At 38.8% G+C, this 26,329-nt stretch overlaps 1 protein-coding gene across 1 annotated transcript in view; it reads left to right on the forward strand.

Annotated features, from left to right (window-relative positions):
* The first annotated feature begins 288 nt into the window (after window positions 1-288).
* Window positions 289-26,329, forward strand: part of HEPACAM (hepatic and glial cell adhesion molecule) — a 333,685-nt gene continuing 307,644 nt past the window's right edge. Inside the window, exons 1-2 of the mRNA XM_070952470.1 lie at window positions 289-376; window positions 25,200-25,541. Coding sequence (XP_070808571.1) covers window positions 289-376; window positions 25,200-25,541 — 430 coding nt within the window. The remainder of the gene's footprint in view (window positions 377-25,199; window positions 25,542-26,329) is intronic.

Genomic DNA, 26,329 nt, shown 5'->3' on the forward strand with positions numbered 1-26,329 from the left:
TACAATCTGTGTTGCTTTTAAATATGATTAGCAAATCCTTTGGCACTAAGAATCTCAGCTCACCAAGTCTTAGGTCTGACCCAAAGGAAAGAAAAAAAGGGTAAAAACATAAAATCCAACAAACCCTTCCACAGCAATCCACAACAACACACAGGGCTCTGTCTATTGAAAGGGGACTTGGCAGAGTTCAGTGGTAGCAGAACAAACTCCAAGCCGTACTAAGGGACGTGCTTGGAGTGGACAAAACATGCTAATTGTGTGTGAGAAGGATCTAAAGCTAAACCCAAAATGAAGAGAGAAAGAGAAGCTTTGTCCAGAGTTCTCAGCACTCTGGGTTTCGTACATATCGTTTGCCTTTTTGTAATCTACTATGCAGGTAGGAAACTAGCCTTCTTAAAAACATTTGGGCAAAAGGTATTTGAGTTATGGATCGAGCAATTGCTCCTGTGAAAGCGAGGAAGGTTCTCTTTGGATGCTGAATGCCTGGATGCGAACTGCCCAGCTTCTAGGCAGAGACGTTAGAATGGTCCGAATACCTACTCTTCCCTTCACAGCTCTGTCCCTGAAACGAGATGGCTTTAAATGCATTTCAGTGTCTGTTTTAAAAAATGAGTTTTACACTGTTCTTTATAGAATAGATCTGTGCATCTCTAAACCTAGGGAAGTCTTTGAAGGAATGCATCTTGAATACTGGTTCTGCTCAGGTATGTTTTTAAAACAAGGCAGTTTCGACTTTCAAGCTACACTGGTAATATTTACAGAAAAAGGACTGATAATGGCATAAATAAAAGGATGGATTTTAGCAGTATTTAAATTTCTTATGTGTGTATACAGTACAATATACACCTTGAAGCTTCAGTGAATTTAGTAGAATTTTCTCTTGAATCAGTATGTGGAGGAACTGTGTCTACTTGCTTATTTGGACATTAGGTTTATTGAATTCAGTGGGAGTTCCACTTCTGAGCAATTGTACACAGTGTTGCACTGCTGATTTTGTGATTTGGACTTCCTGGATTATGGAATATGTTAAAATTAAGTTGCTGAGGAGTGGGAAACTATAAAATCCCAATTGTATAGTGAAGATACTTTTTCAGTAGTTTTCCAAGTAGTCTAGTTAGAATTGATATGTGAAAGATTAACATGGAGATAATAACTACTCTGTAATCTGTGGCAGACTTTCCTGGTTGGGATCATTAGCTGGAGAGGATGTTAATCTGTAGGACACTAGCCTCGAAAAGCTGGTTGGTTGGTTGATTGGATGGATGGATGGATGATGGATGATGGATGGATAGATAGATAGATAGATAGATAGATAGATAGATAGATAGATAGATCGATCCTTTAAAGGTAATTATATAATTACACTACACTATAACATATTATGTCAATCTATAATTTAGAAATGTCACTTATCTTGGACACGGAAAAAACATTGCACCAGATTATTTAATGCACATTTCCTTCTTTCCATGCTTATATACTTCTGTAGTCTTTCTATTTATGATGTTTAGGAAAGGAAAAAGCTATTTTTAATTTGAAGTTTATTCAACCTTAACATGATTGTCTCAGGTGAATTATAGGCACCACTAGCCATAATTAGTCAATGAATTATATTATTTCAAAAAGTGTCAGTATTCATTAAGCCATCATTTGTTGCATTCACATAACATACAATCATAAACCATGCATTAGAAGCTGCAATGGAGGAGATACATTCATGTAGCTTTTTATACACCCGGTCTTCCAGGTTGCCAAGTTAATGCTTAGGATTTGTGGCTTTTGCCCTTGAAAGTACTAGATTTGTTTGTTCCTATGTAGTTATGAACAGGTGTAGTCAGGTGGTCTGTTTCTGGGGGAAGCAAACAAGCTAGGAAATTTTCAAATAAATCTCAGGTAGGATCACACCTGAAGAAACAAACAAATTTAGCTCTTTGAAGAGTGAAAGCCACAAATCCTATGCATTAACTCAGGTAAATTAGAAGACCGGGTGCGTAACAAGCCATATGAGCATATTTCTTCACTGCAGTTCCTAACACATGGTTTATGGCTTAGTGTTGTGTGAATCCAGAAAATGAAGGCTTAATGAATATTGGGGCTTTTCTGAAATAATAGCTACATAGGTCGTAGGATCAAGTCTATTCCATTACATGAAATGTTAAAGAAAAAGGCTTCCTTGATTTAAGCAGGATTCCTAACAACTTCATGGACATGTCCATGGCATTTTTTTTGGCAGTGATATGGAAGTGGTCTACCATTGTCTTCTGAATTCCTAGTCCTTTTGACTTTCCAGTATAGTGATAACTCTGGGATTTGCTAGTAGTCCCTCATCCTTGTATTAATCAGGCCCAACCCTTCTTAGCTTTTGTGAAGGCTTAGTCAAGGTAAGCTAGATATTTCCATCAGCTATGTAGTATATTTCTGTTTTTATTACAGTAATTATTCCATGCTAACTAACTAAGATCAATAAATCATCACATTCATTTTATGCAGATTAATGTCTTTTTGTAACCTGGATTATTAAGATTGAATTGCTTTTAATTAATATAATGGGGCATTCCCATCTTTTCTTGGCCAGTTTTAAATTACTTCCTTTTTAGGACTCCAACCTTGTTTTATTTGACCAGCATACGATTTGGGGGAATTTTTTTATTTTTTTATTATTTTTATTAATCATATTTCTATGCCGCCTACTCTCTGAGGACTCTGAGCGGCTTACAACAATCGACAGTATACTAAATAGCATATTGCCCCCAACAATCTGGGTCCTCATTTTACCCACCTCAAAAGGATGGAAGGCTGAGTCAACCTTGAGCCGGTGAGATTTGATCCGCTGATCTGCTGAACTAGCAGTCAGCTGAAGTAGCTGCAGTATAGCACTCTAACCACTGCGCCACCTCGGCTCATATGAAAGTGCATATGAAATGTGCCCTAGGGAAAGGTAACTTGTCTGGATTGCGTATATTCATTACTACAATACAGTAATATAGATGGACTAGAATTCTCTAGGGTAGAAGGACATCAACTTGAAAAACCCAGACTTGAAGCTAAGTGGACCTCAACAGTCTAAATTCTCAGAAACCTATATGGGAACTCACACATTCCTAAAATAGTAGATATGATGAGTGGGAAGCTCTAGCTCACGGATGTCAAACTCGCCACATCATGTTGCCGTCATGTGACGTTTCACAATGTTTTTTCCATTTGTGGAGCTGGGGTGGGTGTGGCCTGCATGTGACGCATCCGGCCCATGGGCCACGAGTTTGAAACCCATGCTCTAGCCTGATGCTTTGTTTTGAACTAGAGCCCCCTTCCCTCTTCAGAAGGGAAAAAAGAACCAAAGAAAACGTTGTAGGCAAGATGACTTTGTGCAGAACTAGACCTAATTTAGCCACCATTTTGATATGACATGCTCTCAAAATTCCAAATGCGTTCATTGGATCAAAACGATTGCCTATTTACACTTCTTCTGATTTAGTTAATGCTAATTTAGCAAATTTAACACTCTCATATTCCCAACAGTGGCTGCTAAAAGCCACGAGCAGGTGCATCGCTCCTAACAAGGCCATTTTGGGTTCTATTGAAGCCACGCCAAACCAGAAGCATCCCTATCTGAGGCTGCCTCTGCTTCCTTTGTCTGGCTGGTGATGTTGCCAAGCCTTTCATGTAACTTGATGAATCAGAAATGCTGCTGTTCCTTATACTACAGCCTTTTAAATTAGAGCCAGGAAGGAGCTAAGCCCCACAACCAAAAGCTTTGTCCTTGGCTCCTGGCAGTCTCGAGTCTGCCCCCAAATGCTGGATCCGATGCCTAGGAGACCAGCACGCCCTCCCTGTTTCCAGCAAAGAAGCTCCTTTGCCCAGGATACAAAATGTACTGGAAGTACACATCTTTCAAAACTTGAATGACTGCCAACTGTTTCCAAACGTCTTTCAGCGAACAAACACTCCTGATTCTATTCATAGTGTCCCAACCCTAGAAGAATTCCCTCAAAGGAACATCTAGGGGGCTAGCTTAGCCCACCTGCAGTGAAGCAGAACCACCCAGTTATTTTGACCTCCCTTCCTCCAGTCGTCTAAACTAGTTTTCTCAACCAGACACCCTCCAGATGGGTTGGGACATCAATTCCCATAACATACAACCAATGGAGAGCATTAGATTGGAGGGAATTAATTGAAGACAAAGCTAGATTTTCTTTATTTAGCCTATGGCATCTACAGAGGTCATTCAATCACTGATATACAGTACATCTATAAATTTAAATAAAGCGTCAGGATGGATGGATGGATGGATGGATAGATAGATAGCTAAACAGCTATCTATTTAGATAGCTAGATACAGTTTTCTGTGTCTCTGTCTGTCTGTCTGTCTATCTATCTATCTATCTATCTATCTATCTATCTATCTATCTATCATCTATCAGCTATCTAAATAGCTAAATAGCTAAATACAATAGCTAGCTAGGTAGATAGCTAGATCAGGGGTCTGCAACCTTAAATACTCAAAGAGCCATTTGGACCCGTTTCCCACAGAAAAGAAAACACCGGGAGCCACAAAACCTGGGTGGGCGTGGCCAACTCAATATCACTCACTTCCACCAGTCACATGACCCCCTAGCCACGCCTATCCAGCTGGACATTATGGCAAAGAACCCATTGTTAAAAAACACCGGGTACCACAAAATCCATTTGACATCTCTCTCCCCTCCCTTTCTCCCCCCTGTCTCCCTCTCTCTCTGTATCTCTCTATGTCTCTCTCTCTCCCCCCCTCTCTGTATCTCCCTGTCTCTGCCCTGGCTGCTTCTCCAACCCCCACTGCCACCCTAACCTTCTCAGGCCAGGCGAGGAGTGACTGGGAGGGGAGGGCGAGGGGTGGGGCCAGCCAATGGTGGGATCACCTGATAAGGAGCCACAGCAGAGGGCCCAAAGAGCCGCATGCGACTCCGGAGCCGCAGGTTGCTGACCCCTGAACTAGATACAGTAGCTAGCTAGGTAGCTAGATGATAGATAGATAGATAGATAGATAGATAGATAGATAGATAGATAGATAGATAGACAGACAGACAGACCGACCAGGGGTGAAATGCTCCTGGTTTGGACTGGATCGCTCGATCCGGTAGCGATGGAGGCGGGTGGTTCGGAGAACTGGTAGCAAAAATCTCTGCCCCCCCCATGCCCAGCTGAGCCGCACAATCATTAGAGGCTTTTTTTTTACTTTTAAAAGCATTTTTTCTACAACCTCTTCGGCCGAAAAAATTCTTTTAAAAGTAAAAAAAAAAGCACCTCTGATGATCATGCGGCTCAGCTGGGATCATCAAAGGCTTTTAAAAGAAAAAAACTTTTTTTTCTTTTAAATGCCTCTAATGATCAGACAACTCAGCTTGGATCGTCAGAGCCTTTTGAAAACTTTTTTTACAATCTCTTTGCCGAAGAGGTTGTAGAAAAAATGGTTTTAAAAGTAAAAAAAAATGGCCACGCCCACCCAGTCACATTACCCCCACACCAAGCCACGCCCACAGAATCAGTAGTAACAAATTTTAGATTTCACCATTGAGATAGACCCTCTCCCAGCTGAGACCCCTGAATGCCATCCGTCCTTCTCAGAGGAGCCTTTCCCCCTGGGGATGATCTGCTTTGAGTTCTTTCTTATAGGGACAGAGAAGAAATCTGTCACCAAGACCCTGGAGACTGAGATTGGCCATGTCCCAGACAAAAGCCACACCTCAATTCTTCTAATTCTAAACGCCTGTAGAAAACAGCATTTTCTGGAAAGATGAATCTTGAATGAAAGCATGACTTAGAAAACTCAATGTTTTTGAACATGTATGAGAAATGTTTGCCTTCTTTAAAGAATATACATGGCCATCACCCAGTCATGGAGTGCGATTTAATAAATAAGCTTTAAAATTGGTTCTTCCCCCCCCATGCACTCACTATTCCTTTCCTTCCTGTGATTAGAATCTTATACTTTGAGCTTATAAATACGACCCAACTTTTCCCCCGATATATGCCACTTGATTTTTAGCTGAATGGCAGGGGAAAAAAATCTATTAATAAATAATTCAATAGGATTCAAATTAGAGAGAAGCAGGTGTTACCAGACAGATAGCAGAGCTCTGGCTGGTGTATCATTTAACACTTCCTAGCAAGAGTAGAAAGACAACTGGTGGTGCTACACAGGAGACAGGATCAACTACTATCTGAAGTTAAAACAGTTTGAGAGTAGTTGATCTTACTTCTGGCTTAGTTATGCCCTCACTAGTAAGTAAAAAAAAGTATTTCTAAAGGTAGAAGGAACTGTATAGTAAAGTCCTTTTTCCTGTTAGATTTATGGAAATCATGCTATAGCCTGAAAATCTGTTTTAATACAGCTGATGAGAAGCATCATTGTTAACTGATCAGGGCTAATAATAAATATGGAATAATATGGAATAATAAATAATAATATTATTTAATAATAAATTAATAAATAATAAATTAATAAAAATGGAATAATAAAAAAAGCAAAATGGCAGCCATGATGCCCATAAAAGAGGCAAGGCTTCAATTACACAATTACATCTTTATTTATTCTTTTACCATGCCCCGTGGATTACTATGCAGTAATTGATTCGGTCTTTGGATGGTCTGAATTTTAAGAGACTTGGAATAAAATTACATACCCCAATAACAAAGTCAGATACTTTGCATCTTTAATGCAATATATATTTTCTCCACTGTACATTTCTGTGAGTTCTACAAACATATACCTTGAGGGTTTTTATAAAAAAACCTAGTTCTATGTTTGCCGTGACTATAAAATTCAAACAGAAATATCAAGGATGTGCACTGATGTAGATCTCTTCTCCTCTTATTCCTGATGATAAGCTATCATACAGCTTATTAGAAAAATTAAAATATTTGTGTAATTTGTAGAATCCTAAAGCTACTATTGACTATCAAGGAACACGTGCATTACTACTCCTTAAAAGTGCCCATCTCATCCTTACTACTTATCATATATTAGTTATATAATGTAATCAAAGCTGCCCTTGATTAATATTCTATGTGTGACCAGTGCTTGTTCTTGGCATTTCTTGGTGAAAGAGACCAATGATTCATTATAAATTGCTAGCTTTGGACTAATAAACAGTGGTTTGAACCCTCTCTGACCAGTTCATTTCCTTTGTGTGTTATTTTGACCACAACACTGTCAATCTTCCATAACCAGGTAAGGAGTACGGTGGCTCGAGTGGTTGGAACATTGGGCAGGAGGTTAACAAGCTCACGTTCGAGACCCATGAGCTGCTGTGGGGCAGGTTTGAGCTCTTCTCCATCACTCCAGTTCTTGCCAAGGACATGAAAAGAGCCCCCAACTGGGCATCCCCAGGGCCACAGTGATGTCACCGTCTAATTCTTTCAACCCAGAAGCCCCTCGGAATTTCTGACATGAATGCAATTGTTGTTGTTAATTGCGAAGTCGTGTCCGACCCATTGCGACTCCATGGACAATGTTCCTCCAGGCATTCCTGTCCTCTACCATCCTCTGGAGTCCATTTAAGCTCATGCCTACTGCTTCAGTGACTCCATCCAGCCACCTCATTCTCTGTTATCCCGTTCTTCTTTTGCCCTCAATCTTTCCCAGCATTAGGCTCTTCTCCAGTGAGTCCTTCCTTCTCATTAGGTGGCCAAAGTATTTGAGTTTCATCTTCAGGATCTGGCCTTCTAAAGAGCAGTCAGGGTTGATCTCCTCTAGGACTGACCAGTTTGATCACCTTGCAATCCAAGGAACTCTCAGGAGTCTTCTTCAGCACCAGAGTTCAAAGGCCTCCATTCTTTGGAACTAAGCCTTTCTTATGGTCCAACTTTCACAGCCATACATTGCAACTGGGAAACCCATAGCCTTGACTATAAGCACTTTTGTTGGCAGGGTGGTGTTTCTGCTTTTTAGTATGCTGTGCTTTAGTATGAGTGCAATAGAAATAAATAAATAACCAGGTAAATCAGAGGGCTAGACCTCTCTTCATGTAAAGAAGGATAGATATCTTTTTGAGGTCCTTTTGAAACAGGTATTGTTACATATCAATACATTGTCTGTTGTTGTACATTTATGTTCCAGTGGTGGAACATGACTGTAAAGGCAATGTTGGCTGAAGTTACGTACAAACATGGCAAGATATATGGAGACCACATAGATCTAAGAAAATAAACCTTAAAAAGCCAATGTTGAGAATGTGGGAAAGTGTCTGGAAAAGTATACATACCAGTGAGTAATTAAAAGCTAAAGATGTCCTTGAGCTGAGCTGAACTCTGGTGAGTCCATTCATTCAGGGGTGGGTTTTTAGTATATTTTTAAACTTCCCAATCTGGCACCTAGCTGTCCTTAGCTGATCTCAAAGTTATCCGGGGTGAAGCTTAGTAGTTGTATGACCTACCTCTTGAGGGAAACCCAGATTGTTTTTTTCCCTTCTTCTAAGAAAAGCCCCAAATAGATCCGAATAAAAGAAAAGCAGCATGAATGAGAGGACACTGCTTTGATTTGCTTTTCCTCCACTGTTTGACATTATTTGTTCTCAACCCAATTGCTTTTGTTCCTGTGCTTCTCCCTGATCTGTGCCCCTTCCACATGGGTGCTTTTACAGAAAGGAAAAAGGAGATCTCCTCAGAAATTTCCCATGATGCAACAAGGAAGTCAATTTAAATCAGAAATGTGGGTTTCCGCACTTTTTTTTTATTGAAAAAGTTTTTCAAATACAGATTTTCCCCCCTTTTCCCCCCCTCCTCCCTAACCCTCCCTCCCCCTCCCCTCCCCCTGTGGCTTCTCCAGAATAAAACCCAAATTAATAACAGATTATATAATACTTTACCATCCTTTTTTGCTCCACCCCCCATATGCTGACCCTTTCTTTCTAACAATATTATTATATACCCCTTATACTATACATTCTAAAGCAACATTCAGCTGTAAAATTATATAACAAATCCTAATTTGGCAATTTCAGCTCATAATCTATCCATTTCCTCCTCCCCCATGCATATATCTCTTAATTCAAATCTTGTATGTATATTAATATAGCATAACATCCCTTTTCCTAAACGAAACAGTCAGTAAGCTAACCTATCTCCACCCTTCTAACAATATCATTATATCCCCCTTATACTATACATTTCAAAGCAACATTCAGCTGTAAAATTATATAATAAATCCTAATTTAGCAATTTCAACTCATAATCTATCCATTTCCTCCTCCCCATGCATATATCTCTTGATTCAAATCTTTTACATATATTAATATAACATAAAATCCTTTTACCTAAACTAAACAATCAGTAAGCTAACCTATCTCCACCCACTTTCCTACAGGTCTACCATACATAATATTTTTGATATCTTTGTTCTTCTGCCCACACCACTAAAATTTTTTTCCATATATAAATAAAATTCTCAAATGACTTAAGCTTGTAATCCATATAATATCTTCTGTGATGTCTTTCAACTGGATTGTTAATTTCATCACCCATGTTAGGGTAACATCAAATTCTAGTTCCAACAGTATGTTCAGTATCTTCAATTACCATCTGCCCCCATCTATAGTAAGTATTTTCGTATAGCAAACAACCACCCGAGTGACTTTATATTTGTATTCCATATAGTGTCTTTTATAATGTCTTTCATCTAGATTATTCATTCCAACCACCGTATTAGGGTAACAACCAGATCTTCTGCATGCCCCAATCCCATAATTCTTTTGCCTTGTAGCTCAGCATAAACGTAATCCATTTGTCAAAAAGTCCAAAATAGAAAGTTCCAATCCACTCAATTTAAGGCCATCTTCCACATCCCAAGAGTACAGCACTGCAGAGATCTGTCACTCTCCTCAAGATAATATAAACCAATACTTTGCCTCAACTATATTTTCATATATTCAATCATCTCTTAAGTAACTGGCATTACACTGTTGTTTAGTCTAAAAATTTTTATTTTTGTAGGACCTGCTTCTTCTTTTCTTAACTTTTTGTGGCTTAGATCTCCATCCTGGTTTCCTTTCTATGAGTTGTATATCAACTGTTTGATTTCCATGCTGGTCTGTAGCTTGTCATCACATTAGAATCCAAAGCTGCCTCTCTTGTATTTATAGGTAATCCAACTATAACCTCTGAAGGAGAATCCAGAAGCGGCTCGTCCACAAAGGCCTCTGTAGCTTGTTGTTTTTCCGTTACCTCCACCACCATTTGCTTAGCCTGAATTTCAATCTCTTGTTGATTTTGCTTTTCTTTATTCCCCTCGTGTGTTATACATGGAGATGTTAAACCCATTTTAAAAACCTTATAGTAAAATTCTTCTGCTTTTTCAACAGTATTTAGTTGATATCTGTGACGAAATGGGGTTGAGGGGTACCCCGGACCGTGAACCAGCTCATGAGTAAACACACTGAGACTGAAATAATTCTGACAGAGGCGTCTTGTGTAAAAATATAATTTACTTTAAAACATTTAAAAAGCACTATGTCTTTAAGAAAACACATTAAAAACAAAGTCTTATCTGGGTATGTGAAGCAAGGCTATCTCCCTAGATCCCTCTCCACAATACCAAAACAGTTCACAAATGAATAAAGCTAGCATGAAGGTAAGCAGCTTCAGCGTCGATACATCATCAAGGCAATCATAATGGGAGCAGCACGAGCTTCACAGCTGAAAGTCACCTGAAGTAAAAACAGTTCAAACAGCAAACATTTCTTGAAGCTTGTGGGAGGAAGAAGGTCCAGCAACAGCAGTCCCGATGATAGCTTGCGTGCTACAAAACAGCAAAAGGCAAGCATCCGTGGGAGTCTCTCTGTAGCGACGTCTGGAGTCCTTATCTGCATTCTTCTCCCATCTGCGGCGTTGCACCAAGCTTCCTGCAGGAGCTGTGCATTTAGGCCTAGAAGACTAGGCCCGAGTAGCAAGCAAAAGGTCCTTGCTTATATAGGGAGTTAACCTGCAATTAACTAGGGCGGGGAAGGCTTGCAGGTAATTGCCAACAGTAGATGGCTTGATTAAAACCATACTGTTTGTGAGTAGGCAGATAGCCACAGCAATCCTGGAAACACTCGTGACAATATCTTTCTCCTTGATATCTCAATATTATACCAACTGGAACATCCCACCTAAATGGGATGTTTTGTTTCTTTAGCTCAGTCAGCAAAAATCCAAAATCCTTTCTATCTTTTAACATCTTGGGCGGTAGCTCTTTAAATATCCAAATCTTCCTTCCATGCATTTCAAGGGTGGAGTTAAAAGACTTTTGCACAATATCATTTCTTATTTCTTTATCAGTAAAGTAGATCACCACATCTCTAGGCAGCTGCCTTTGCTTTGCCACCCAAGAATTAACCCTGTAGGCCTTATCAATCTTGCAGGATATCTCTTCAGGACTAACCTTTAAAATCCCAGCCAGAACTTCAGCAGACATCTTTCTCAAATCTTCTCTTTTATCTTTCTGTATTCCCCTAATTCTGACCACAAATTCCATAAATCTGAATTGCATCATTATGACTTCATTTTCAATCCTTTGTTTTATATTATCTGCATTGTAAGTCTTGTAGTCAGCTTCCTTTATTTTTGGCTCTACTTCTGAGCTATTTTCTTGAATCATTATTAAATCATTTTCAATTCTTTGTATTTTATTATCCAAATTATGAATCTTGTAATCAACTTCCTTCATATTAGACTCTATTTCTGAATTAAACTTTTCATCCATCTTTATCATTGCGTCTAAGAAACTTATCATATGTTGCTTGAATTTATCATACTTTTGTTGAACCAACTCTTTAATTTCCTGTCTAAATTTTTCAAGGTTCTGGTTCACAATCTCATCATGTCTTGCCATCTCCTCCAATACAAATTGCGTTAGATCTTTAAGCCATTCCTCTGCATTTGCAAACTCAAAGCTTGTTCTTGTGGTTTGTGAATGGGGGAGCCCCCCCCACAGCTTCCGGTCTGGCTTCCGTTGCCGCCAGATGGTCCTCTGAGACCGCCAGCCCCGTTGCCTGTAAAGAGCTGCCTTTACACCTGAAAGGCGGCTTGAAAAACTCCGTTTCCGTAAGAAAACGTGAGACAGAGCCGGCGAGGGCAGGTAGAGCCCTCTGTGAAGTCCCCAGAGTTCTTTTTTACCTCTGGGGAGGAAGCAGGATGAGGCTCCCTATTCTCCTTGCCGCTGCTCCGGGCTTCGGGCGAACTCTGCGCTTTGCAGAGCCAGGCGATGGGACCAGACCAACCAACGAAAACTAACAGACTTTCTGAATAAGAAGGATGAAATCTGGACTTGGGACCCTAAACTGCAAGTACTTCTAACAACCCTAAGATTGATTTTAAAAACAAAGAAGAGTGGAAGGGGGGAAAAAAGAAAGTTTAAAATGGCGGCTGGCTGAGGCTTGAGAAGAGCTGAAAGCGAAAGTCCTTCCGTTTGACTAGTTTAATATGTTACAAAGTAACTGAGATAACAGCGCTGGCTAGAAGTGAAGAGAAAAATTCTTATTTCATGCTTCTTTCTTCTTAGAGACTTGATATTGATATTGTTTGGAGAGAAGTTTTCTTCTTTAAAGGGGAAAAAAGGAAAAAAATAAAATAAAATCTGCTTGTGTGGCAGGATGGCGTTAAAACTCACAAAGCCGCACATTTTTTTTTAACCATGTCATTCTTGAGCATTGGATTGCCTTCTGCTTGCCCTGAACTGATAATGTGAGATAAAACAATAGAAGTTTGGGTATCGATAGATCTGATGATCTTGGGATTTATTTAGTCCTTTCCATGCTACATACATAGTTCCTAGTTTAGGACTTGATGGTCCCCCAAACAATCCATATTTCTATCTGCTACATACAGGTCAGGGGTGAAATGCTCCCAGTTCGGACCGGATCGCCTGATCTGGTAGTGATGGTGATGAGTGGTTCAGAGAACCGGTAACAAAAATCCCTGCCCCCCCCATACCCAGCTGAGTCACGCGATCATCAGAGGCTGTTTTTTTACTTTTAAAAGCATTTTTTCTACAACTTCTTCGGCCGAAAAAATGCTTTTAAAAGTTTAAAAAAAAGCCTCTGATGATCGTGCGGCTCAGCTGGGATTGTCAGAGGCTTTTAAAAGCATTTTTTCTGCAACCTCTTCGGCTGAAGAGGTTGTAGAAAATAAAATGCTTTTAAAAGCCTCTGGCGATCCCAGCTGAGTTGCCTGATCGTCAGAGGCTTCTAAAAGCATTTTTTTCTGCAACCTCTTAAGGTTGTAGAAAAAATGCTTTTAAAAGTTAAAAAAAAAAAGTTGGCCACGCCCACCCAGTCACATTATCTCCCCCACCAAGCCACGCCCACAGAACTGGAAGTAACAAATTTTAGATTTCACCCCTGATACAGGTAGTCCTTAACTTTCAATGGTTCATTTAGTGACTGTCCGAAGTTACAACAGCACTGAAAAATGTGACTTATGACCGGTTTTCACATGTACGGCCTTTGCAGCCTCCCCATGGTCACATGATCAAAATTCAGACACTTGACAGCTGTTTCTTTTTTTTTCTCATTAAAAGTTTTTATTTTATAAACAAACAGACAATACATAAACAATCATTCAATATATCTTCTGAATACTTTTTTGTATCTTCTTTTTACTCTTCCAATATTTATCATATCTTAATATTATCATTTCCTTTATTATGACATTTCCCCCACATTTCTTACTTCTCTATTAATACATTTATCTATCTTTTAGTTTTATTAAAAATTAAACAACAATTTTATCCCCAACAACCTTCAACCCCCTCTCCCCTCCCCCACCCTGACTTCCCAGAGCAAAAACAGGGTGTAACATTAAACAAACATAGGCTAAAATATACTAACTTACTACAAGATTCAAAACTCCCTCAAACTCTTTAACTCCTCTTTTAAAAATTATTCATCAGCCTCCCCTTTTAAAATTCTAAATGAAACATTTTAAAACTTTCTTTAAAACATATCTTTTTAAAAGAAAAGAAAAAAATATATTATTTTAAGTTAAACCTTTTAAAATCTCTTAATACCTTTAATAAAACGTTCTTCAAGATATAAGTTTCAAAACTTTTTTTTCCTTCAAAAGGCTATCCATATAATCGTAAAAACACTAATAATCCATTGAGTTAAATTATTTCTAACTCTTGAGTTCATTTTTCAAAATAACAATTTCAAAGCTTTCAGAAAGTTATCAATTAAGTTTAAAGTTAAGCATTTTAATACCTTAATAATTTTTTTTAAAAGCTATCCATTTTTAGTTAAATATTTTTACTTAAACTTAAAAAATCAGTAAACTTTTCAAATTTATTATTAAAATCCTCCCCAAAAGAAACTAATCTTCAATTCTTCCTTTCTTTCTATATTTTTTCCAGTCCTTCTTCTTTAATAGTACTTTCTTCTTCAACATTGCTCCTCCCCCTGCTTTTATTTTTGAAAATTTATGAATATAGATTTGAGGCTGATGCATCTTTAGAAATCGTTCTCTTCTAAAAGTTATCTCCTTCAATTTGAAACCTCCATTTCAACTCTTCCTGCTTATATAATCAGTCACTTCCTTCCTTGAAAATTGATTCTGTCTATCAAGTCAAAAATTGTCACGATAAAGTTTATCAGTCTGCAGGAAAGAGTCTATTTGCTGCTTTTCAGTTAACTGCATAGAAGCTTCTGCCAAAACCTCCATTTTCAGTGTGCTAAATTTCATCGTGATCCTGACAGCCTCTTTTTCCTGCTCCAAAGTCGAAATAGCTTGATTTTCTTCCTCTTTTCCAGCCAGCAAATCATTGTTGTTCTCTAGATTATAATTTTGAATAATCCTTTCAACTGATTCCAATATAACAGAAGTATAAAAATTTAAGAGTTCTTGTAAAACCTTTACAGTCACAACTTGTGAATTTGCTGGCTCATATAATAATGATCCTCCATCCTTGATGTCAGCCATATTTCAATTTCCACTTTAAATTTATTCAGCTGTCAGGTCAATAAGTCCAATAATTTTCCACACAATTTAGAAGTATAAAGTAGTTGGGATCAGTACCATAGACTTTTTCATTCCACTAGCACTTTAAATCTTTTTCTTGCCGCGTAATCCAGTAGCTTTTACAATGTTGCGCTTTAACGATCACTTTCACTAGTAAATTTCGTTTCAATGTCCTTAAGCGCCATCTTTTTTCTTTTAAACGGAGTTAAAGTTTAGTACTTGCATTTTCTGTTCTCCTGATTTTGCTCTGCCAGCGTCCAGGTTCAAATTTTCTCATAATCCTTAAAATTGCTCTGCTGGTGTGGTTGCGACCCATTGTTCTGCATAAAGCAGAATCGTCCCGGATCCGGAGCTCTGAAGGGCTTTCAGGGAGCTCTCACCCTGCAAACCCCAGGCTTAAAAAAAAAGCCTGGGGGTCTAGGGGAGCTCTACCCAGACCCTTCTGCTCTTCTCTCCCCCTTTTTCCCTGGGGGAGAGTTTCGAGCTGCTAGAACAGCTGATTTTCGCTGTTCTAGCGGCAAACGGAATCACAGGGCTGGAGCTCCTAAAGGAGCGTCCATTTGGGGAACGCGGAGCCACCGGAAGTCCTGACAGCTGTTTCATATTTATGACGGTTGCAGAGTCCCATGATCCCCTTTGGCAACCTTCTGACGAGCAAAGTCAATTGGGAAGCCAGATTCACTTCACAACCAGGTTATTGACTTAACAAACGCAGTGATTGACTTAACAACTGTGGCAAGAAAAGTCATAAAATGGGACAAACTCATTTAACAAATTTTTCACTGAGCAAACAGAAATTTTAGGCTCAACTGTGGTCGTAACTCGAGGACTACCTGTATTGCTTCTTGGGCAGCTGAAACTTTCCAAAAATGACACATATGACACTAAATGTGTTTTCTGTCTCAACCTTGTGGTCAAATCTATCCTGGTTTCTTGACTCTCCTTCCATTGTAGGGATATACAGGTAGTCTTCGACTTACGACCACAGGGGAACCCAAAATTTCTGTTTTTTTTTTTATTGCAAAAGTTTTACAATTACATTTTCACCCCTTTTCCCCCCCCCCCCTCAACCCACCCCAGCCTTCCCAACCTCCCTAACCCTCCCTAACCCTCCCCTCCCCCCGGACTTCCACACAGTATACTCATATCAAGTAAAAAAAAAAAACCCTTTGTATAAAACTTATATAAAACTTGAATCCCTCCCTCCCCCATATAATTTTCTTTTTTATCTTCATTACATTAACATATTTCTATCTTAATATATCATTTTCAAATGAAAGCTATTTGATACTTCCTAGTTTGGTATTTGTTCTGAACATAATCTATCCACTTTTTCCATTCCCATTCATAAGTCTCTTGTAAACAGTCTTTTAGATATGCTGAAATCTTCGCCATCTCTGCAAAACTGGCCATCTTCATAGTCCATTCCTCGATAGTGGGCAAAGCTTCATTTTTCCAGTATTTACCTATCAATAATCTTGCTGCTGTTATCATATACAATATCAACTTTGTTTCACCCAATGTAAAACCCTTAACTATACCCAATAAAAACAGTTGTGGAGAAAATTGAATTTTTTTCTTTAAAACATTCTGCATAACCCACCAAATTTTTATCCAAAAAGCCTTAACTTTCCTACAAGTCCACCAAACATGATAATATGTAGCATCTAAACAGTCACATCTCCAACATTTTGGCTGAACATTAGGGTACATACACGACAATTTCTTAGGGTCTAAATGCCATCTATAAAACATTTTATAGAAATTTTCCCTCAGATTTTGCGACTGTGTAAATTTTACATTCTGAACCCAAATTTTTTCCCATGTTTCCAACATCACTGGTTCTTCAAAATTTTGTGCCCACTTAATCATACTATCTTTAACTAACTCTGTTTCTGAATCCCTTTCTAACAAAACATTATAAAGCCTTTTAATATGCATTGGACCTTTCTCTTTTATATGTCTAACCAATTCTTCCTCATGCAACATAATACCAGTTTTTTGGTCCTCTTTCCATCTCAATTGTAGTTGATTATATTGTAGCCAAATTAAGTTAATCCCTTCAGCCAACAGTGTCTGTAGTGTCTTCAGCTGCCATCTGCCCGTATCTGTAAAAAGAACCTCTTTGTATAAACCCCCCCCGAGTGACATTATATTTGTATTCCACAAAGTATGACCAAGATCCAGCCATAGCGGTATTTTATAATCCCATTTGAATCGGTGCTTCTTCCAAACTCTCATCAAAGAGTCTCTAAGTATATGGCTTTTAAATACTTTATCCACTTTGTTGTCATAGAATAAGTAAGCATGCCATCCAAATTCAAGATCAAAACTTTCTATATTCAATATTCCAGTCTTTTTCCTTCCAAACCAATCACTTGTTAGAGTCAAAGCTGCTGCATCATAATATAACTGTAGGTTTGGAAGTTTAAGACCTCCCCTTTCTGGAACATCTTGCATAATTTTCAATTTCACTCTCGGTTTTTTCTCGTTCCAGACAAACTTATTCACTCCAGTTTGCCACACTTTCAGTTGTTTATCACTTTTAAGCACCGGAATCATTTGAAACAAAAAAAGAAATCTTGGCAAAATGTTCATCTTAACTGCTGCTATTCTTCCAAGTAGAGACAGCTGCAGTTTTTTCCAAGTCTCCATATCTTTTTGCAACTCTCGCCACAACACCTCAAAATTATTTTGAAACAATTTCGTGTTTGATTCTGCAACCTGAACTCCTAGATATTTTACCTTTGGTACAATCTCAAAACCTGCCCTCCTCTCAAGCTCGTGTTTATGATCTTGTGTCCTATTTTTAACTATCATCTTAGGTTTTTTTTGATTCAGTCTAAAACCTGAAACTTTACCATAGTCTTGTATAATATCCTTCATCAGGATTATTGATTCCATTGGCTGTGTTAGGGTAACAACCAGATCATCTGCAAATGCCTTTATTCTGTAATCCTCTTGCCTTATCATTATACCTTTCAAGATATTAGAGTCCTGTATTGTATTTAACAAGACTTCTAGTGTTAAAATAAATAAGAATGGGGACAACGGACATCCCTGTCTTGTTCCTTTTTCAATTTTAAACTCTGTTGTCAAACTTCCATTAATAATAATCTGTGCCTTTTGCTCTTGATAAACTGCTGAAATCGCCTGTATAAATTGATCCCCAAAGTCCATCTTTTTTAAAGTCTTTAGTAGAAAATTCCAATCCACTCTATCAAAGGCCTTCTTTGCATCCAAGAAAACCAGCACTGCAGGGATCTGTTTATTCTTCTCAAGATATTCCAATAAATCTATTACTTGCCTTACATTGTCCTTCATGTATCTACCCTCGATAAATCCCACTTGATCATCATGAATCACCTTTTGGATTACTGGCATCAACCTGTTGGCTAATACTTTTGCATAAATTTTGTAATCAGTATTCAGAAGAGATATTGGTCTATAATTCTCCGGTTTTTTAGGACCTGCTTGCTCTTTTGGTATCAGAGATATATAAGCTGTTGTCCATGATGGGGCTATTTTACCCCCTTGTTGAACATTACAAAATAGATCTCTGAGTTGTTCTACCATTTCTGCTTGCAAAGTTTTATAATACACTGCAGTCAAACCGTCCGTTCCAGGAGCTTTGGCTGTTATTAATTGTTTAATTGCTACTAATATCTCCTCCTCTGTTATAGGATAATTCATTCTTTCCTTTTGTTGGTCAGTAATTTTTGTAACTCTTGTATTAACTAAATATTTTTCTATAAGTCCATTCTGCACATCCTCTTTAGCATATAGTTTGGTGTAATAGTCCACAAAAACTTCTTTAATTAATTTTTGTTGAAAAATTTCTTTCCCTCCAATATCAATACTATCAATAGTCCGTATACTCTGTTTTTTCCTCAATGTATAGGCCAACCATCTGCCCGGTTTATTGGCATTACAAAATGTATTATGCTTCGCATATTATAAGTTTGTTGCAACTTGTTCCGCCATAAGCATTTGAAATTGGTCTTTCAAAATTTTTATAGCACCATGTATTCTTTCATCTGTTGGGTTTTTAATAAGTAACTGTTCTTTATTCTTTATTTCTGCTTCCAATTCAAATCTTTTCTTTTGTCGATTCAGTCTATGTTTAGAGTTCATATAAATAAGCACCCCTCTCATATAAGCTTTGCTTGCATCCCACACAATTTCAATTGGGGTACCTTTATTCAAATTTATTTCAAAAAATTCTTTCAGGTACTTTTTAAGTTCTATTATATTTTTTTCATATCTGAACAAGTTCTCATTTAATCTCCAAGAGCGTCTTTCAGTCTTGCCTATCTCAATTTCTATCCATACTGGGCTATGGTCAGTCAAAGTTCTTGGAAAAATCTTTGTTCTTTTTGTCTTGACAAGTAAATCATCTGACAACAAAATGAAGTCAATCCTAGAGAAGGATCTGTGTCTGTCAGAAAAAAAAGTGTAGTCCAATTCTTTTGGATTATGTATTCTCAAAACATCTTTTAGTTCCATATCTTCTTTCATGTCAAAAAAGGTCTGTGGTAATCTGATTCTAGACTTTGCCAAACTCTTTTTATCTAATTTAGAATCAATTACTCCATTCCAGTCTCCCATAATTAAAATAGATCTGTAGTCCCATTGCAGTATTTTAGTATGTAACATTTTATAGAAATGGTCCTGTTGTTGATTGGGAGCATAAATTCCAATCAAAAGAATTTGGCCATTTGCTGTAAGCAATTCAATTGCTACAAACCTACCATCTTCATCTGCTTCTATAACTTTAGCTGTTAACTTTTTATTTACATAAATAACCACACCATTCTTTTTTTGCGAAGTTGAAGATATAAAATGTGTTCCTAATTTGGAATTTATCAAATACTTTTGATCTTGAGTTGTGATATGCGTTTCTTGTAAACAAATTATATCATTATTAAATTGTTTCAAATATGCAAATAATTTCTTCCTTTTCTGTGCTGAATTCAACCCATTCACATTCCAAGATAAACACTTAATCGTCATCTTTATCTTTCTGGAGCAAAGAGCAGAATAACTGAATGTCTTCCAGAATCTTCGGTCTTGCTCCCCCCATGGCTCCAGTCTCTTGTGTACTACTCTTAGCTCCCTTTTTATCTTGTCTTTCCTGTTGTTGCTTTTCTTTAAGTTGCTTAGACTTAGCTCGAGTTATACGCTGATCCTTAACTTCAACCATCTGAACCGGGTCCAAGATTGGAGAAGATTCCAACAAAGGCTCATCCAGAAAACCTCCTTCAGCACCCTGCGTTTCCTCTGGTTCCTGCTTAGACTGTTCTTGAGATTCTTGTTGAAGTTGCTTCTTATCACTCTCCTTAATCTCCAGAACTGTGGATGTACGCGGAGATGGTGTTCTTTCTTTAAAGATAGTAGTATAAAAATGCTCCGCCTTCTCCACAGTGTTCAAACGATGTCTTTCTCCCTTGTATCTCAAAATTATACCAGTTGGGGCATCCCACCGAAATGGTATCTGTTGATTTTGCAATTCTTTAACAAGAAAGCCAAAATCTTTTCTGGTTTTCAACATTTTAGGTGGTAATTCTTTGTAGACTCCAATTTGTGAGCCCCCCACTTGCACAGTAGTATGAAAAGATTTTTGCAGGATGTCATTTCTTATTGCTCTGTCCGTAAAATATATGACCACATCTCTAGGCAGTTGTCTTTGTCTGGCCACCCAAGAATTCACTCTGTAAATTTTATCTATTTTGTAAAAAACCACATCAGGATTAATTTTTAGAATCACAGCCAGTGCCTCAGCGCAGACCTGTCTCAAATCTTGTCTGTCATTTTCTCTGATTCCTTGAAGCCTTATTGCGAATTCCATTGCCCTGAATTGCATCATAACAATTTCATTTTCAACTCTCTGCATTTTATCATCAACATCAGAAATTTTATAATCATTGTCTTTCATCTTAACATTGACTTCTGATTTAAATTCTTCCACTTTAGAATCAACTTTAATAATAAATTCTGCAAGGCCAGACACCACCTCTGATATTTTTTTAGTCACCTTGTTTTGATTCTGTTTCACCATATCTTTAACTTCATTAATTTCCTGCATAATTTCCTGTTGAGACTTTTGAAGTTTATCATCTATTTCCTGTTGGGATTTTTGAAATTTATCATCCAAAACTTTAGAAATAAATTCTTTTAAATCTCCCACATCAAAATCTTTTTTCTGAGTCTGTAACTGTTGAGCAGGGGGAGGCTGCATTGCATGTTTGTGTGTGGGGGATGCCCCCCCTGCTGCCTTCCCTTCTTGCTTCTTTGAGGCCATCCTACCATGTAAGCTAGTTTTTCTGAAGAGGGAAGTTCCTTTTCCTTTCCCACCTCCACAGAGACTTCTAAAAATGTCCCCCAGATTTAATCAAATAGGAACTAAAGTAAAACAAAGTCAAGTATTAAAAAGGGAGAAATTTTTCTCTTGTTTCTCTTGTTACAAGCGAAGCAACTTTGTAACAACTTGGTAACTTTGTAACAAAGCAAGATGACTTCACCAATCCACACTCGCTGGCTCGTTAACTCTAAAGCCGAGCACCATGTTTTTTCAAATCACTTTCACTCATTCACATTTTTTCTCAAGTTAAAGAATCAACAAAGCGCTAATACTTGCAATTCCGAGTTTCAGAGTCCAAGTAAATTTTCGCTACTTATTAAGGTTGGTTCCTTTCGCTTTAAATGTTTCCTGCAGCCGGCTTGTTCTGCAAAGGCAGAATCGTCCCACGCCGCCCGGAGTTTCAGCAGGTTGGGAGGGAGCCGCACCTGTTTCCTCCCCAGAAACAATTCCCTGGGGGGTTACAGGGGCTCGACCTGTGCCCTGCGATCTCTCCTCCAATAATCCTGTGGATTTTGAAGTTTTCAAGCCGCTTCTCGATCGCGAAGCGGCTCTACAAGCGGCGGGGCTGGCGGTCTTTCAAAAGGCACCGCCGTCACCGAAGACAAGGAAACCGGAAGTCAAAATTTCTGTTGTTAAGTGAAACATTTATTAAGTGAATTTTGACCCATTTTACCACATTTCTTGCCTTAATTGTTAAGTGAATCGCTGCAGTTGTTAAATTAGTAACATGATTGTTAAGTGATTCTGGCTTAATGGGGGCATTGACTGTGTGTCAGAAGATCACAAAAGGGGATCACGTGATCTTGGGACACTGCAATGGTCATAAATACGAGTCAGTTGCCAATCCCATGACCATGAGGACACTGCAATGGCTGTAAGTGTAAAAAACGGTCATAAGTCATTTTTTTTCAGTGTCGTTGTAACTTCGAACGGTCACTAAATGAACGGTTGTAAGTCAAGGACTTCCTGTATCCTGCATTCCTCATTCCATCTATGGAAACAGAGTCATAGGAATCAATCCTTCTGAAACTTCAAGATATTCGTTCCAAATGATGTTGGACTGAAAAGCTGACTTAAAACAATAGAATCTCTTTTCTCCCATTCATCTCCCTGTAACATTAAAACATGAGAAACCAGACAAGTTTTGCCTCATCAAAAATTTTAGCCTTTCCAGTCCTGCAGTACTCAGGCAGTACATCAAATCAGAATTGACACTTGTCATGATTTCTTGTACTTTCAATTAAATGTTTCCTCCTCTCCACCTCCATTTTTAACTTCTTCAGTTTAGTGTTCATAGTGAAGCTGTTTCCTTAATTATATCCATATATATGGGATATCGAGTAAATGGGATCAAACTTCACTTCTTACATTTCAGCTGATATCAGCAGAAGGCTGGTGAGATCCACCTTCTAAAAAGAGGTTCAGCAAGTGGTAGGGATGGAGAATAGATTTCACTACCAGTTCTTAATTTAGTTTGAAGGACATTCACCCACTGCTGACTTTTCCTGCAAGACACACGAAGGGTAATCCAGCTCAATCTTTACCAAAGCCTATTGAAATGAAGGAGAGCTTCAGAAAAGCATGTATACGATTAGGTATTTCCAAACAACGTGGAAAAGTTCGAGGCATATAGAATTTTTTGTGGTGCTGGATGCAAAACCTCTGAGCAAATATCTTCTTTTGCCTGTCTTTTTGTCATACTTGTCCATTTGTTTGCTATCGTTCTGACACTTAGCCTAAATGTCAGTGAACTCATTCTTTTACACAAAAGCACACTTCCGAGCCAAGACTGTGACAGTCACCGCATTTCACAGTCTCACTCTTCTGGGTGCTAAGGAAAGGAAAGGTCAACCGTGTTCTATCTCTGACTCTCTTTAAATTATATCAATCCCTGAAGTTAAGAAAGCGAGTTCTGGCAAGTGTCTGAACAGGGTTTAAATTATGTTGCATTTAGGCAGAGTGAATTAATTGTTTGTGCAGCACCCATCAGCACAATCTAGCGTTCAGCCCTTCTGGCTCTTTGCGGCAGGGTCTCATTAAGGCTTCTGTTAGGGAGCTGTAGAAACTCCTGTTAATTAGCCAGTTACATTACCAGCCCTGGAATGAAATGTATGGTCTATAATTAGTGGCTGTGGTTCCTGGCATCCCGATATAGTCAGTTGACTCCATCACTGACTATCGAGGGTGAGTCTTTGGCCCCCGCGGAGAGGGTGTGCCATCTGGGAGTTCTCCTGGATACGTAGCTGTCCTTGGAGGAACATCTGACGGCTGTAGCCAGGGGGACCTTCTGTCAGGTTTGCCTGATTCGCCAGTTGTGGCCCTTTCTTGATCAGGATTCCCTGTGCACAGTCACTCATGCCCTCGTCACCTCTCGCCTGGACTACTGCAACGCTCTCTACATGGGGCTCCCTTTGAAGAGCACCCGGAGGCTCCAACTGGTTCAGAATGCGGTCGCGCAGGTAGTCACGGGAGCCGCATGGCGCTCCCATACAACACCTCTCCTGCGTGAGCTGCACTGGCTCCCAGTGGTCTTCCGGGTGCGCTTCAAGGTGTTGGTTATCACCTTTAAAGCGCTCCATGGCATAGGACCTAGTTATCTTCGAGACCTCCTGCTGCTACCGACGGCCTCCCATCGACCTGTGCACTCCCACAGAGAGGGCCTCCTCGGGGTGCCATCAGCCAAACAATGTAGGCTGGTGACCCCCAGGGGGAGGGCCTTCTCTATGGGGGCACCTACCCTCTGGAATCAGCTGCCCCCATAGATAAGGAGAATCCAAGACCTCGATGCCTTCTGCCATGCCCTTAAAACCTTCTTTTTCCAGCAAGTTGGGCTGGCCTAACACTTTTTAAAATGTTTTTAATTGTTTGTTATTGTTTTTAATCATGGGGCCAAATTTATATATATCTTTTTAATTGTATTTTAATGTTTGTAGTTTATGCTTTTACTTGGCTGTTCACTGCCCTGAGTCCTCAGGGAGAAGGGCGGTATACAAATTTAAAAATAAATAAATAAATAAATTAAACAAGCATGCTGTAATGAACACATCATGCAATGCCAACCGTATCCTATGGCATTCATTAGTGTTTACACTTGAGCATGCACATGACTGCAACCTAAACCTTTATTTTCTATTGAATTAAATTAATTATCCAATGACTTGGTAGACCTCATCCTTGCTCTTTTTCTCCTTTGCATTAATAACACAGATCCTTAAGCCCATCTGGTGATGTTCACACAACAAAAGCTCTATTCATCCAATATTGGTCTCAGTAAGCTTGTAGTTAAATTGGTGCTATGATTTTTAAATGAAATATGAACAACGTGGTACTCCAGTTTTATGTTAGGATATACACTAAGATCAAACATTATATACTTACAGGACAGCAGTGAACTGGGCCCTCACAACTCAACCCTCTTTTCCAAGTGAGTTGCCTTCTGGGTATGTTGGACTGCAGCTCTGTCATCCACATTCAGCATGGTCTTTCTAATTGGGGAGCTCTTGATTATAATCTTATCAGTTCTGGATATTCTCTTGGCTAGCAAGTATTAGTGACTTCAAATAATACATGAAAGCATGTATTAGTGACTTCAAATGAGTTGACAATAGCTATAGTGCTTGGATTTATATGCTGCCCCTTAGTGCTTTACAGCACCCTCTGAATGGTTTACAACCTTAGCATATTGCCTCCAACAATCTGGGTCCTCATTTTATCGACCTTGGAAAGATGAAAGGCTGAGTAAACCTTGAACCAGTCAGGATCGAACTCCAGACCGTGGGCAGAGTTTGCCTGCAATACTGCATTCTAACCAGTGCATCATCAAGGTTCCTTTTTAATGTCAGTTATATTTTCATTTCTTTTTCCCCATTAGAGCTGATAGACGGAGTCAATATCACCAGTCCGGTATTACTGATTCATGGTACAGTCGGGAAGCCCACCCTGCTCTCTGTGAAATACACCAGCACAAGCAATGACAAGCCTGTGATCAAATGGCAAGTGAAACGCAACAAGGCAGCGACAGTGGTGCAATCCATCGGCACAGGGATCATTGGGAACCTACGCCCAGAATATAGAGATCGGATAAAAATCTTTGAAAATGGCTCCCTTCTGATCGATGAGTTGCAGTTATCCGATGAAGGGACCTATGAAGTGGAAATCTCCATCACGGATGACACTTTTACGGGCGAGATGAACATTAATCTTACAGTGGATGGTAGGTTGGTCTTAGAAAAACTAGATTGATTGATTTATATTTACCTTACATACATCCTTGGCCCAAACAACACATCAATTTATTTATTGATTAGATTCTTATCATGCCTTTATTAATTAATTAATTAATTTTATTTGATTTTTATACCGCCCTTCTCCAACAAGACTCAGGGCGGTGAACAGCCGAGATAAAACATAACATATAAAATTTAAAAAACAGTTTAAAAGACATTAAATAATTTCGGCCCTCAATTTAAAACAACCCAGTTAAAACCAATTTCAAATTAAAACCGAAAGGATGGGATCAAGCCAGCCCGGCTAGATGAAATAGATGAGTTAACGAACATACCTAATATTTCTTCCTCCTTCTGTTTTCCCCACAACAACAATCCTGTGAGGTGGGTTGGGCTGAGAGAGAATAGTCTAGGTAACTGATGATGTTACCTACTAGGGTAATGAAATGTCTACAACAAAACAACCAAGGTCAAAGAACCCCAAGTACCCCTCATTTCACACCTTAGCTACAAATATTCTCCTTTACTGAGAGAGAATGACTAGCCCAGAGTCAAGATCGAAGTGGTAGGTAGTCCCTCAAGTAACCAGTTCCTATGCCATATATGGCTTTATAGGTAACACCTGCAGCATGAATCACAACCAGAAGCAAACTGGTAACTGGTGCAGCTTGCAAAGTGGAGCTGTTACATGGGCTTATTGAGATACTGCATATCCATCACTGTTTGTGCTGCTACATTCTGGACCAGTTGGGTGACAGCCCCATGTAAAATGCAT

This window comes from Pituophis catenifer, unplaced genomic scaffold, assembly GCF_029215685.1.
Source record: "Pituophis catenifer annectens isolate HBS135680 unplaced genomic scaffold, rPitCat1.0.hap2 SCAF_12, whole genome shotgun sequence".
Lineage (NCBI taxonomy): Eukaryota > Metazoa > Chordata > Lepidosauria > Squamata > Colubridae > Pituophis > Pituophis catenifer.